This window comes from Oryctolagus cuniculus, chromosome 4 (assembly GCF_051225735.1).
Source record: "Oryctolagus cuniculus isolate XC-2025 breed Fujian yellow rabbit chromosome 4, ASM5122573v1, whole genome shotgun sequence".
Lineage (NCBI taxonomy): Eukaryota > Metazoa > Chordata > Mammalia > Lagomorpha > Leporidae > Oryctolagus > Oryctolagus cuniculus.
The window spans coordinates 147,474,430-147,489,595 of NC_142870.1; the positions used below are offsets into that span (position 1 = coordinate 147,474,430).

The 15,166-nt window shown below is 58.9% G+C and overlaps 1 protein-coding gene across 2 annotated transcripts in view; it reads left to right on the forward strand.

Annotated features, from left to right (window-relative positions):
* SLCO2A1 (solute carrier organic anion transporter family member 2A1) overlaps positions 1-14,811 on the forward strand; it is a 74,212-nt gene extending 59,401 nt beyond the window's left edge. For both annotated transcript variants that reach the window (XM_002716257.6, XM_089332246.1), the window contains exons 9-14: positions 1,219-1,408; positions 3,806-3,971; positions 6,473-6,636; positions 9,238-9,302; positions 12,177-12,300; positions 12,989-14,811. In XM_002716257.6, coding sequence (XP_002716303.1) covers positions 1,219-1,408; positions 3,806-3,971; positions 6,473-6,636; positions 9,238-9,302; positions 12,177-12,300; positions 12,989-13,109 — 830 coding nt within the window. In that variant the 3' untranslated portion in view covers positions 13,110-14,811. The remainder of the gene's footprint in view (positions 1-1,218; positions 1,409-3,805; positions 3,972-6,472; positions 6,637-9,237; positions 9,303-12,176; positions 12,301-12,988) is intronic.
* Positions 14,812-15,166: the final 355 nt, after the last annotated feature.

A 15,166-nucleotide genomic window follows, 5' to 3' on the forward strand; every position in this document is an offset into this window, starting at 1 on the left:
GCTCCTCTCATTCCCGGCAGACGAGGGAGGAGGCTGGGGGCGTGGGGTGGGGGGGCGCCTTCCTCCCCGACGAGGAACTGGCAGCCTGACAGCCTCCCAGAGGCCCTGACGTCATCCGGGGCTGCAGAGAAGGGGCACATGGGACCGCCGCTCAGGCCGGTGCTCCTGGGCTCTCTCCTCCTTCTCGAGGGACTGGTGACATTCGCTTCGCTAAGAGCGTGTGGCCCAGTGGGCCTCAGCTCAGCTGCACTCTGTGGGGTCTGACAAAACGCAGAGGCCCGGGCCCACCCCAGGTCAATGGAGGCAGCTCTGGAGGGGGCCCAACAGCATTGCTTTTGCAGCTGAGGTTGACAACCACTCGTGTTGGTGCCCCTCCAAACCCCCAAACCTGGTAACAAAGGGAATGATCTGGCCCAACCCACCGGTGAGCTTGACCACAGGAATTCAACTGTGATTTGAGGGTGGCTCCTGCAGCCCCAGCCTCTTGTGTGGCCCCTGGCCCTGACATTGCCCTTCTGGCCTTCACTCTGCCTGCTGCAACAAAGGTCATCACCCATGCCTGGCCAGCTCCATGCGGTCACAGTGAGGTGGTGCACTGTGGCCCCAGGTAATGAAAGGTGCTTAATAAACACACATTATCCCACATCCCTCTGACTGCAAGGGCTCTGCTTTTTTTAAAAAAAAATATTTATTTATTTGAAAGTCAGAGAAAGAAGGAGAGGCAGAGAGAGAAGTCTTCCATCAGCTGGTTCACTTCCCAATTGGCTGCAGTGGCCGGAGCTGTGCCAATCCAAAGCCAGGAGCCAGGAGCTTCTTCTGGGTCTCCCATGTGGGTGCAGGGGCCGAAGGACTTGGGCCATCTTCTACTGCTTTCCCAGGCCACAGCAGAGAGCTGGATTGGAAATGGAGCAGCTGGGTCTAGAACCAGCTCTCAAACCATGTGGGATGCTGGCACTGCAGGTGGCAGCTTAAGCCGCTATGCCACAGCGCCGGCCCTAGGCTTTGCTTCTTGACTCGTTGCCCAGCTAAGGCAATCCTCTATGTCAAGGGAGCTCTCTGGGTGTGCCTGGCAGTTAATGCCAGCTGCTCCTATTGGAGTGTGACTCGTCAAGTGTTCTTCCTGAAGCCATGCTCCATCCCCAGCGGTCCAGCGCCGAGCCTGGGGCCCGCGCACACCCAGGACCACGAGCCCACGCGGCTTCCTCTCCCTGCTCGCAGGTGCAGTGAACCTGCCCGCTGCGGCCTTGGGCATGCTGTTCGGAGGCATCCTCATGAAGCGGTTCGTGTTCCCTCTGCAAACCATCCCCCGGGTGGCTGCCACCATCATCACCATCTCCATGATCCTCTGCGCCCCGCTCTTCTTCATGGGGTGCTCCACCCCGGCCGTGGCTGAGGTCTACCCACCCAGGTGAGGGGCAGACGGGGTGCAGAGACCCTTCCCAGAGGGCCGGAGCCTGGGGCTGGCTGCCGCCGGCCTGCCTTCTTCACGCCTCTCTTCTCTTCACTTTTGGTCTGATCTTCAGGCTGTAACTTGGAAAATCAGGTCTTCAACGTACTACAGCATGAGGAGCACTCAGAGGGTGCTGGTGGACCACCAGCCACCAGAGGTCGGGCCTTTTTTGTTCGTTGAGAAGCACCAGAAATGAATCAGTTTGGTCTCAAGAATCTGTAGGGCTGTGAGCCCCAGGAAGGCAGGCACGAGGCTTGTGTGTAGCATCAGCTCTGGGCTGGCGTCCCGTTTGTCGCTCCCCCTCTTCGTGGAGGAACGACACAGGACCCTGCGCTGTTCTTTTGTCTGCTCGGCCCTCCCCGGGTTTGCTGCTGGTTCTTCCCGGGTTGGCTACCGACCCTTCCACCTCCGTGGAAGGGCGGGCGGTTCCCCCTGCCACTTTCCCCACTTCCGCGGGGGAGCGGCACACCGCCGGCCGGCTCTCTCGGGGGCTGCACAGGTGTTCCTTCAGATAGATGTTCCTGGTGCATGTTGTCTCTCTCCTCCTTTATAGTCCTCTTCCACCAATCCCAACTCTGCTACCCACACGCCGAGTACGCTGCTCTCCTCCAATCAGGAGCAGGTCCCACAGTTTATTGGCTGAACTGGAGGCAGCTGTATAGAAGCTGTTTTCTCCTCTCCCAGCGCCATATTGTGGGAGAGCAGATGCATAGAATAAGTCTTAATTCCAGTAACTTAGTCTAGTCCGAGTTGCTCCCCACACCGTTGAGCTGCTGAAGAGAGAGGAGAGGAGCGCGGCAGAGATCTGCAGGAGGAGTGGAAGCCGAGGCAGGCTGACAGCACGAGGGCAGGGCACGCGCGGCTCGGGTCTGCAGCCGGCAGTGCGGCTCCTACGGCTCCAGGCAGGAGGCCGAGGATGCTGAGCTAGGGCGCGTTCCGTCTTCCCGGGAGCTGCCCTTCAGCAACTGTGCCTGTGTTCAGGCTGTGGCTCCTAGGGGTGCCGCGTCTCCGCGTCTCCTCTGCCTTCGCTGTGAGATGCAGTCCTCTGTCTGCTGGGCAAGGGGGAAACGGGGTCCTGGCACCGGGAGGGCTGCTCAGCATGGCGAATGCCCCCTGACCGTGCACCAAGGGTCCTTGCTGTGACGTCAGCGCCAGCTCCGTCCTCAAACACGCGTGAGGTCTGGTCTTGGCCCTCTGTGCTGCCTGGGGGAGTTGTTTCTCCCTTTCAGGCTTCCGTTTTCTCAAACAGACAAGGTGAATAATCAGTGGTCGACTCCTGTGTTAACCGTGCAAGCAGAGACAGCCACCGTGGGGCTGCGGCTGAGGATTGCTAGTGGAGCTATCTCCTGGCTGTCAGCCCCACCCCGTGCCACCTCCCACCCCCAGACCAGGACCGTCAGGTACCCGGGGGCACGGTGGGAACGGGAAGGTCAGTCGTGAAACCTGGGGGTAGAGCAGCGTCTATGGTGACCCAGAGCACGGGCCACCAACGAGAGCCCAGCTTGCCCCACGGAGTCCCGCTGCTCCTTCCATCTGAACCCAGCTAGGAGCAGAGGGAGGGCAGCCAGGGGAGAGCCTCAGAGAGTTCCTGAAAAGGGTGTCTTATGAAAACGCAGCATGGATTTCACTTGTTTTTGCACCAAAATGAACTTAAATTTTCCATTTTCTTTATTTATGTGAAAGAGTTACACAGAGAGAGAGGCATAGAGACAGAGAGAGATGGTCCACATGCTGCTTTACTCCCCAGATGGCCACAAGGAGCCAGGAGCTTCTTCCGGGTCTCTCACACGGGTGCAGGGCCCAAAGACTTGGGCCATCTGCTGCTGCTTCCCCAGGCGCATTAGCAGGGAGCGGGATCAGACGTGGAGCAGCTGGGCCTCGAAACGGTGTCTATATGGGATGCCCACGTGACAGGGGGCAGTTTAACCCACTATGCCACAACTCCAGCCCCAAATTTTCCATTTTCTGTGAACTTTCTGTTGCTCCCTTGCGTTGTCTGAAACTTTTCTGTTACATCTTTATTTCTGTCCTGGGAGTCGTGGTTGGCTGGTTTGGCTGGCTAGTTGGCTGTCCTGACCCCATCTTGTAGTAAGGGGTGCTGATGGGGGCTTTCCAAGGCAGTCATTAGTGGGTTTGGGCTCCAAGTAGCAGAAGAAACAGGGAGGTGCTGTGACTACCCAGCAGCGGTGGACTCACCATTGGCTCCAGCAGACACAAGGCAGCCTAGGGTGGCGCTGGCCCAAGACAAACAGAGACGCATAGGCCCATTAACCAGGAACTCACGCTGGGCTGGAGCCCCGAGTTTTTTCTTCGGTCTCGCTTTGTTTGATTCCTCATTTCCTGTTTTGCTGGCAGCACATCAAGTTCTATACATCCGCAGCCTCCTGCCTGCCGCAGGGACTGCGCGTGCCCGGATTCCGTCTTCTACCCGGTCTGCGGAGACAACGGCGTCGAGTACCTGTCCCCTTGCCACGCCGGCTGCAGCGACATCAACGTGAGCTCTGCAGCCTCCAAGCAACCGGTGAGGGCAGCAGAGGATCCGGGAGCCCTGCGTGGACCCTGGAGGGTAGCTCCTAGCTCCAAGGTGGGCGGGGCTTGGGCGGGGCTCCCGACAGGCTCATTACCAGCATCCTGGCCTCCCGGAGGCCGCACCCACACCCTCCACCTCCCCTCCGGTCGTGCCTGCAGCTCCAAGTCAATTAGAGATTGGCCGAGGCCCAGCACACATTCTTGAGGCCTAACGATAAACAGTCAAAGCACTCCTTCAACTGCCCCGCACCTCTGGGTCCCACGTGCTGGCCGCATTGCACGGGGAGTAGACTGGCCCTGGTGAATCCAAATCTGGAAGGCCAGAGCCAGAAGTGGCATTCAAAGGCCTGTGGTTCAACAACTCAGCCCCCAGGAAGCCGGAGGCCGTGCAGCTGTTTGGGGGCAGATCTGGGACCAGGAGCTGGGGCCTTGCCTTACTGTGGGGCACTTCTGTTGAAGCCTGTGCGTCTCCAGGCCACCAGCCTACCACTCGGGCAGCCACGTTCCCTGTGCTCTCTCTCGGCAAGGTCCTTTCCATCCCCCTTTGAATGCTGCGGCTCCAGGCTTTCCAGGCTCAGCCAGCTGCAAACTGACTCGAGTCATTGGTTTAGCTTTCAGCAAAGAGAAAACCCCGGGCACAGCCATGGGTGTAGAGGATGTGGCGATGGGTCCAATTGATAAGGTCCCTGGAATTCTGTCCCATAAATGCACGAGAGTTTTGGAAAAGTAACCCATACACCACACAGAGACTTATTGGGACAGAAAGTGCCTGGAGGCCTTCCCAAGGAGGTGTCTAGAGCTGAACAACCAGAAAAAGAACCAAGACCTGGGAGCAAAGCATTTCAGGTAAAGGGAACAGTGTTAGGTCTGGCATAGCTTGGGGTTCTGGTCTTTCGTACCCCCAGAAAGGAGATGGAGACCAACCTCAACAGAGACAGCTTGCTTTATTGGACGCAGAGAGGTTGGCACCAGTCTGTTCTTGTGAAGAGATTGTGTGCAGGGCGCATTTGGGACTCAGGTTTTATCTGGTTAGAAGAGAATTTGGGGGTGGGGGTGTAGAAGGCAGCTGATGGAAAAGTGGGGGACTCTTTGAAGTCTCCAGGAATTTCCCCCTTATCTGTTTCATAGCTGCCCTGTGCAGCTCATCTGCTTTGCCATTTGCATTGCAAGGCGTTGAGAAGGGTCTGGTTAGGCACCAAGGATCTCAGCTAAAGGAGGATGTGGGGTGGGGAGGCGGAGGGAAGAAGACAGGGAGGAGGGGAAAGGTGCCACCAGTCCTTTAAACAGCAGGTGCAGGACTTTAGGGCATGTATATGCTGGGAAGACTGTCAGAGAAAAAGGAAAAGACCAGGGTGGGCACTGAGAGCAGGGGTGGGGGGTGCCAGGGAGCAGGCAGGGGCCAGAGCTGGGCAAGCCAGGTTAGGGCCACGTTTTCTCCTAAGAGCAGATGGCAGTCTGTGCTGTAACCAGGAGGATGGCCAGAGGACGGTGATCCATGTGGAGGGCACAGGCAAAGCCAGCACCCACGGACCACCCCGCTCTGAAGGGCCAAGGCAAGGCCGCCCCTGGCCCGCAGGCAGAGGGAAGACAGGATGCTCTCTTGGTTACCTTCTGCTTGGAGGAATCCGTGGTGGCTTTTGTGGTTTTCTTATCTTTATTTACTTACCTCTGACTCATCTACTTTCAGAAATAATCTTGACAAGTTTCCAATAAAAGCATAAGTGCATCAAGATAAAAATCCAGTAGCATTATATCAAGGAAAAAATAGTAAGTTATAAGGGGAAAAAAATCTATTAAAATCCGGACTGAGAGAGATAAGAGTAATTTGTGTACAAATCACGTCTGAGCTTCCCAGGAGCCAAGGTAAAGAGAGGACGGAGTTCGCCATGTCTGATAAAAGGAAGCAAGCCCGTTGACTAGTTCTAGAATGGGCCCCATAACTGCTGTGACGCTTCGTGGTCATGGGCTGGGCTCTCAAACACCCTAAGAGCGTAGGCGATGCCCACCAGACGTCAGTGGTGGCCGCCGTATTGACTTGCAGACTTGAGACGGGGGCCTTGTTCTCTGGAATTCTTCCTAGACAGGAAGCTGCACTGAGACCCGACAGGCACAGAGCTCAGGGACCCTGCTGTGTCCCCGCTTCTCTCCCCTGTGTCTGTCTTCCCTCGCAATAACACACACGGCAGGCAGACAGCCCCCTGCAAAGCCAGCACAACTGGGAACAAGGTGGCCTGGCCCGGCAGGGAGCCCCCTCCCCAGGGCCCTGGTTCCTTGCTGGGTGGGCCTTGCCTGGTGGTGGGTTCTCGGCATTCAGGTGCAGGTGTAGAGTCAGCAGGTGATGACGGAGGCAGGATCCTTGGGCCATCTTGAGCCTCTCGCCTGCTCTCCTCTGCAGCCTGCACATCCAGTCTCACCCAGCTGCAGGGGCCGGCATGGATGTGTGGCGTGCGTGGAGATGACATCCTAACACCCTCCCCCCTTTTACTCTTGAAGGTCTACTTGAACTGCAGCTGCGTGAGCGGGGCATCGGCGTCAGCGAGAGCGGGACCCTGCCCCATCCCCTGTGCCCACTTCCTGCTCCCCACCATCTTCCTCATCTCCTTTGCGGCCCTGATCGCCTGCATTTCCCACAATCCCCTCTACATGATGGTTCTGCGGTGAGTGGCGCCTCCAAGGCCTGGGCTCGCCCTCTGCTTCCCCTCGTGTCTCTGCCGGATGCCCCGTGGCCCTCGCCTCCTCTCCCTTCTGTGCCCCTGTGAGTCCCATGAGCAAAGTCCTGTGTGGATAACGGGGAAGCTTGATCACGTAGTGGCTGAGCGTCCTTGGGTGTGGCCTGACCTCCCTCAGCCTCAGTTACTTCGTGTTTGAAATGAATGTAGAGAGTTGACGTTACAGGTCGTTGTCTGGAGTGCATGGTAAGCTGCTTTGTAAGTGCAAGGTGCTCTACACTCTGGCTAATGACCACTGCCAACCAAGTTCTAACAAGTACCTGGGTGCCCATGACCTGCCTTGCCTAGCTTAGCAGAGGCACCAGGAGCAGCAGCAGCCACTTATTGAGACCTGTTGACAAGTTAGCATCCATCAGCTTGCTGGGATGCAAGCTGCCATTTCTCCCACTGTTCCAAGGATGCTGAAGGCAGGAGATGGGAGTCTCCTGGGCCACAAAGAGCTCTGTTACATACGGAGAGCAGCGAGGACCTTTGGCTGCATTGCTTATTGGTGTCCCCCAAGGCCTCCCGGGGTGACCCAGAAGGACCCGGATGTACGCTTTGCATGTCGTGGATATCCATCACAGCTTGGGAGAGCCACGCCTGTGCAGGGAGCAGCAGGCAAGCCTGCTCCTGGGCTAGGGAAGACCCCAGCTGGTGCCCCACAGGTGCTCCTTGCAACTAGCACCCTGAGAGGCGGCCCAGGGAGACAGCGTTCCCAGCACTCAGCAGGAGTGCGTGGAGCTGCTCAGAGCTCCTGCGCGTCACCCCCTTCTCGACCGCTCCCCGTCCTGTGCTGGCACTTTGACCTGAGGGGCTCCAGTGGGGGTCAGGTGATCCGTGCAGCGCGGGCCAGGTGGGCCACAGTGGCCCCACTAACCCTGAGACAAACCTGCACGAGGCCGCGAGTGGGAGCGTGACAGCATGCAGAGGTCCCACAGGGAGCCCCTGAGCAGCAGGGCACGCAGGGCAGCCGCTGTCCCATGGCCACCCTGAGGGCAGGGGGTCACGGAGAACGGAGCTTCGTTCCAGCCACACGATGGGCTTCTCTGGAGAACCTCCCGTCCCAAGTCTGCACAAGGAAAGGCTGGAGTGAAACTGGAGAGGAGGCCCCAGGAGCCCGCAGTGTTTGAAAGAGGAGTTGCACCGGGCAAGATGAGAGATGCGATTTATGTCAAGGAGGCGGGGCTTAAAGATGGTGCTTCAGGGCCCCCAGGCGTGACTGGCACCCATCCTGGCCCCTGAGCATGAGTAGGACTACTGGAAACACTGGAGATGTGGAAGGAGATGGGGTAGCCAGAAAGCCAGGGCCAGACTGTGCAGAGACCAAAGGGGGCCCAAGAGCCCCAGCAAAGGCCCAACAGGGGTGCAGTTGAGGGTCTGGGGGAGTCTGCCCAGGACAAGGACCAAGACCAGGGGAGCAGCTTTAGTGGGTGGAGCCAGCAGAGGATCTGAAGGTATAAAGGGAACATCCCTTCCATCCGGTTTGAGGCCCTTTCTGCTGGGGGAGCCCAGTGGGTATCTCCCCTGCCTGCACCACAGTCTTCCCATCACCGGGCCATCCCTTGGGGGATGCAAGAGGGGCCCTTCCCATTTGCCAGCAGAGCTGTGGTGGTGATGGTGGAGGGATGAAGCCAACCAGGGGCAGAGACCTGGGGGCTTCTTCTGAGATCCCTTCCCCACTGTGCCTCAGCCTGGAACACCTGCCCTAACACACACTCACCTGAGCCCGTGCATCCTCGGGCCACACAGAAGCCTGGGGCCCAGTTGCTCAGCAGGTGCCTCTGCTGGCCGGCCCCTGGGGCGCACCCTCCCTGTTCCACAGCCTGGCTGGCTATCCAGTCTTCTCTCTGCACTTCTTCCGTCAATTGCATTTCCCCTTCTGCAGGGAGGAAGTGTAGTGACAGCAGTGGCCACACGAATTGTAATTGAAAATGTAAAGCTGCAAATGATTAAGAAATGTTGCAGAGAGCCACAGCAGAGCATTAACCCAAACCCGAGGCCTTTCAGAGGGTGGAGCCCAGTGCTGCTTTGCGGGTCAGGAGCCCGCAGCGCTGGCCTGAGGCAGGACCCTCCTTCTGCTGTGCACAGAAGCCTGCAGCCCAGGGGCCCTGATGGCACTGCGTGCCGGGGCCGTCTTCCCGGTAGGAGACACAGACAGTCCCTGCCTCCGCAAACACACCTGCCAGCTCCCCACTTTCAGCTTCTGGCATCTTCTGCCCTGCACTCCTGGAAGGGGGGTCCCTGGGCCATCCTGAGGGTCACACCAACCACGTTCTCCAACTCGCACCTGTGTCAGAGCCTTCTGGAAGGCTGGGTCACTGGGCCCCACCCCGGAGTCTCTGACTCACTGGGGAAGGGTAAGAAGGTGCGTTTCTGACCATTGCCAGGGGTCTCCTGCTGACCCAGGGACCCTGCTTTGAGAGCCACTGACAGCATTCGGCCCACGCCAGGGCAGCCTCTGACATGCTGTGTGGCTGGCTGCCCCTCGTCCCCAGATAAGGGGCACTGCAGTCCCAAACCCTGCTGACCTCCTGCTTTCCTTCTCAGTGTGGTGAACCAGGAAGAAAAGTCGTTTGCCATCGGGGTCCAGTTCCTGCTGATGCGCTTACTGGGTGAGTGTGGAAGACCTGCCTGGCCTGCTGAGGCTCCAGGGCGTCTGAGAGCTATTGTGGGGCGGGGAAAACCGGGAGACGCGCAATGGATAATTCAGGGCTGGTGCTGACATCCCACATTTGGACGGCTCCTCCCAGTGCCCCAGGGCAGGACAGGTTTCATCTAGCACATTAATCCCAAATCTAAGATATAAGAGAAGTGCAGGGCCCGGCGCTGTGGCGTAATGGGTGGAGCAGCTGCCTGCAGTGCCGGCATGCCATACGGGTGCTGGTTCAGATGCCAGCTGCTCTACTTCTGATCCGGCTCTTTGCTATGGCCTGGGAGAGTGCTGGAAGATGGCCCAAGTCCTTGGGCCTCTGCACTTGAGTGGAAAGATCCAGGGGAGGCTCCTGGCTCCTGGCTTCGGAACAGCGCAGCTCCGGCCAATTGGGGAGTGGACCAGCAGATACAGGACCTCTCTCTCTCTGCCTCTCCTTCTCTCTGTGTAACTCTTTCAAATAAATATAAAATAAATATTTTTTTAAGAAAGGGAGAGAAGTGGAAAGTGGACATAGCTGAGAGCACCCAGTAGCGCCGTATATGCAGGTTCTTTTCTCATCTTTTCCCAAGACCTCACCGTAGACACAAAACCTTGCCCTCCTGCCTCAGCAAGAACAGCAGCTGAGCCCAGCCCTGGCTTGCTTTCTGCTTCATGCGATGCATTCCTCCCACCGTTACTCAGCACATGTGTCTCCTACGTGAGGCCTTCGATGCACAGGCCCTGGATGCCTGGGGGAACAGGGCTGTGCACAAGTGATTGGCAGGGCTCTGACACACGCACACACAGAGGGAGGACCAGGCTTTCCCTGGGTGCATCCACTGGGGAGGGGACATGGCGGGCTTTCCCTGCTCTGCTCATGCCAGGCTGTGCCTTGTACTACATGGAAACAGGAGCCACTCACCAGGAAACCTCAAACATACAGAAGCTGAGACTGATTCAACTGAGGGTGTGTTTCTTTCTTTGCTTTTTTTTTTTTTTTTTTAAGATTTATTTATTTATCTGAAAGGTAGAGTTACAGAGAGAGGGAGAGAGAGAGAGAGACAGAGAGAGAGAGAAAGGTCTTTCATCCACTGGTTTACTCCCCAGATGGCCACAATGGCTGGGGCTGGGCCAGGCCGAAGCCAGGAGCCTGGAACTCCATCCAGATCTCCTCTCTGTGGGTGGGAGGGGCCCAAGCAGGTGCACCATGTTCCACTGCTTTCCCAGGTACCTTAGTAAGGAGCTGGATTGGAAGTGGAGCAGCTGGGACTCAAACCAGCCCTGGTGTGGGCTGCCAGCAGCAGCTTAACCCGCCGTGCCACAACACCAACTCTGACAGTGTATTTCTTTATTTCTTGAGGAGCCAGTGTGCACTGCAGTGGCACATGGGGAGTCCAGGGAGGGGACTTTGGCCACCAGCAAGTGCACTTCTGCCCTGAAATGCTGAAGTCTGGGAGAGCCCGCGGCGTGGTTTGTCAGGGAGCTGGGTCCACCACACGTGCCCCTGCCACGGCTTCCTCGTAGCCCAGGAAGGGCGGTGTTCTCAGGACCAGCCGACAGGAACCCCTGCTGGGCACAGTCCCACCGCCTGTTGGGGGCTGAGGAACAAACCAGCCCTGGACCTACTGTTCTTCGAGCTCTGTCAGACCTTGCTGCCATGCACCGAGGCCGTGGGGAGTAGGCTGTGCCTTGGGCTCTCAACAGAGGCTCTCCTGTCACCACCTGTCTTCATCTAGGACCCACGCTGAAACCTCCCCTGGAACCTCGCCTTGCTCCCAGCCCAAGCAGCCCCCAGGCAGGCCCCTGGGCGCCTCCCTTCTTCTTCCAGTGGCCTTGGCCTTGAACACCGGGGCGCTGCTGCAAGCACCTGCTGCTTTTGTTCTTCTGCAGTGCTCAGATAACTCAGTGGGTACCACAGCTGGAACCCCCGGGCCTGGGGGCTTCCACGAGTCCCCAGGATGCAGTTGCCCTCTGGGGCAAGAAATAGGCTTCCTGCAGGAACCCTGGCAGGTTTATTGCTTCCAACCAGGATGTGGCTGCATCCCCAGAGGCCAGGTGTCCAGCCAGTGCCCATCTTCCGCTCACCTGGAGACCCAGGAGCAAGCAGAGCCTGGAGTGGAGAACTGTCCCATGTGTGGGTGGGGCCCCAGGTAGAACATTGCCTTTCCTTGGAAGCAGCAGCTCACAGGGCCCTCGCAAGAGACTCTGGGAGGCCCCCTCTGCAGCCAGTGGCCCTAAGAACGGACAGCCCAGTCCCCAGGCAGTGGCTGCCTAGAACAGCCTCTAACAGCATGGAGCAGGCCACGTTGGGCAGAGCCCCTGCTGAGCTGGGACCAGGGGCTGGAGTGTTCAGGGCAGCTAGGTACAGGGGAAAATGTAGGATGTGCACCTTTGCAAAGCATCTTAGATTGCAGCCCTGAGCCCTCGAGGCTGCAACTGTTGCTTAGCCCAGCTCCCCTGCCTCCTGGTTGCAAAGATGGCACCTGTACACCTGGGCCCTGGGTGAGGCATCCTCTCGCCCACCCCCCAGTGCTTCCTGCCATATGGTGGAGGTCAGCGTGTCTCTACCTGGGACCTGCCTCGGGCGTGAGCACCATGTGGTGTGTTTCTGAGTTGGCGCCCATGTCACCCTGTGGCTCACCCTGGCCTTTCCTGTTCTGAGCGGCTGCTGAGAGTGCAGCTCAGGCTTTCACTGTGAGCTGTGCTACTTTCCGGAGTCCCTGCAGGTCCCTGGGGCAGGCAGGGCACTGCTCACACACTTGAACCTGCAGGGGAGTAGGGGGCTGGCCCCGGGCGCTCTTCCTGCAGCTCTGTGTGACCTGGGATCTCTGGCCTCTCTCCCCGCCACTGCCAGCCTGGCTGCCAGCTCCAGCCCTGTATGGCCTCACCATCGACTACTCCTGCGTCCGGTGGAGCCTGCAGTGTTCAGGGCGGCGAGGAGCCTGCATCTACTATGACAACGATGCCCTCCGGGACAGGTGAGACCCCAGAGCAGAGCACCGTGGCCATGGCAGGGCTGTGGGGCTTCCAAGACGGGGGCAGACCAGGCACTGAGACCCAGGGGCCATGCTCGGGGTGGGGGGTGGGGGGCTGACAGTGTAGTGTCACTCCCTGCTCCCTCAGTAGGGATAACAGCAGGAAGTGGAACAAAGAGAGGGGGGATGCTGGAGGCTAAGGGAGAGGCCGTGGCCGTGCAGTGACGCCAGGCCAGCGCCCCACAGCTCAGAGCCGGGGATCCCTTCCTTCTGTGGCTGCTGGCAGCACTGTTGGGATCTAACCCCTTGTAGCCACCTGGCCAGAAATGGTGGTTAAGGTGGGGCCTGGGGAGCCAGGCGGGGGGCTGGGACTGCTGCGGGTGCTGCAGAGCAAACTGGGAGAGGGACAGACTTAAAGGGCAGGGAGCAGATGCCCGCGGCTCAGGGCTGTCTGGAGCTGCAGGGGCCCAGCAGACAGGTGAGGATGGCTGGGTTAGGAGCACCCTGCTCTCCCTTGCCTTTTGCATGAAAGGGAGGAAGAAAGTGGTCCCCAGTTGGGTGATGGCTGGTGCTTACCTGGGTGGTGATCGCTGCCATTCTGGGCCACTGAGAAGGATGCTCTTCCTTGTGGCCCTCACTCCCATGTCGCAAAGCCCCTGCCTCACGGGCCCTGTCCTCTCCTGCCCCACAGGTACCTGGGCCTGCAGCTGGGCTACAAGGTGCTGGGCACGCTGCTGCTCTTCCTGGTCAGCTGGCGGGTGAAGAGGAACAGAGAGTACAACGTGCAGGAGAAGGCCGCCGGCCTCATCTGACCACAGCCGGCCGGCCCTGAGCCTGGCCGACCTCCGCACTGCCTTATTTACTAGTGTTAACGCACCCTTTCTTTTGTGTTCTTTAAGTTAGAGAGAAAAACCCTGGTCACCATTTGCCTTCCCTGTCTCTGCCTCCTGGAGGACCCCACTGTGCACCCTGGCTGAGAGCTGAGAGCCACTGTGCACCCTGGCTGGGTGAGCACAGAGCTGGCAGGCCCCATGTGCCCAGGTTCCTCTCAGTGCTGGATACCCACTGAGGCAGCCCTATCTGCCCCTCGACAGGCCAGCCCGGGAGCAAAAGGCTACCTCCCCTCCTTTTCTTCCTTGTCAGGGCACCCAGCTCCCTCTCCAATGCACACACCCTGCAGAGGGGCAGGGCAGAGGAGGAAAGGAGACAGAGCTGGGGGTGGGGGAGGCCTGGTGGTAGCCCCTTTGCGTCTGGGTTCAGAATCAGCATGGAACCCGTAGGAGGCAGGCTCCCTCCCCCGCCAGATCCTCACTCCCAGCCATCTTAGAATCTGCTATAGTGGGAGGTTGGAGCGCACTGATTAACCACCTGCGGAGTCCAGACCGGAACCCTGCACCTCACTGCCCTTGGATCTGGCTGTGTGTAGCTCCGTCTTCCTGGGGCACCTGTCAATCTGAGAAAGCCACTGCCTGGTGAAGACCAGAGCGGGGCCCGTGGACCGGTCACCACGCCCAGCCTCCCAGCCTCACGATGTGGGTCTGGTGGCTCCTCTCATCTCAGAGTCACGGTGAGACCCTCCCCATGTTCCCCTGGGAGGGATGAGGTGGCTTCATATGGACTTCCCTGTTGGACTTCCGCCCGTATACTGAGGAGTGAGGCGACACGGCTGAGATGGGCCCTAGGACGAGCGACAGAGCCATGCGGGTGTCGGCTGTCACCCACCGAGCAGTCCAGCGGGGCTGGCTTTCCAGGTTCCAAAGCACACAGGTGTCCAGCAACATTTTCTCAGCCTCTTCTCCCTGCCCCCAGCGAGGTGGGCACCCTGTGCGCCTGGGGCAAGAGACCCCGCTGCTGTGTGACGGCAGTCAGAGGTGGGAGCCCACGAGAGAGACCTGTTGGCGATAAAGACTCGAGGCCATTCTAACACGCCCTTCTCCACATGCCTTCAGCTCTTACCTCGCCTCCTCCACCCACACGAAGGCCTCCTCCCAGAACAAGGGACAGTGGGAGGAGGGGTGAGGCTCTCAGAACCCAGAGACTGGCAAACCTCCCCGCCCGCTGCCCCACCAGCCTGGCTCTGCACCTGCCCACCCTGCTCGCGGGAGCAGCCAGATGTTGGCTCTTGAGCGCCACGCCTCCAGGCAGACCCTTCCAGAAGTATCGTAGAAGCCACTCTGCAAAGGCCTCCTGTGGTGCTTCGCTGTGCGGGTCGCTGGCCAAGCTGTGAGACTGGAGCAAGTCCCCGTGGAAGCCTTCGGTGCAGACCTCACTCGGGCAGCGGGGTCCGGCGTAACCTCAGGGGCCGGGATCGGCGATGCTTCTGCTTCACAAACATTTGCCTGCAGCTAGCCCTGGACTTTCTCACTGCAGTTTAACCAAATCCTGAGGGCACTGCCTTCAGCTGAGCTGAACAGTGCACGCCAGCCATCACCTGGAAGGCTGGCTGCGCGCTCGCCCCTCAGTCTGTTCTATTATTATAATGATGTAATAATTATAATGTTGCTATTGACATAACTTGCTCATGAGTTTGTGCTCTCACACACATCTCCCAGCCTCCGGGGCCCGTGGCCGTGGAGATCTGGAGGCACTGGCACTCTTAGCCTGTTGGCACAGCACCAGGGGCAGCAGGAGCTTCCTGCTCTCTGAGTGCTATTCTGCAGGTCAGCGTCTCGGCCCATGGAGCTTGGCTCTCAGAGGCCTAATCACTGCCCTGGAGTTTAAATCCAGAAGTGGGGTTCAACACGAGCAGCAAAGACCATGAGACAAAGTCCATGAATGAATATCCTAACCGTAAGTGGTCTCAGCAAACGCTCCTACCTTCAGCCACCAGATCTGCCCTCATCTGCCAGCAGGGAATAGCGGCGTCGCT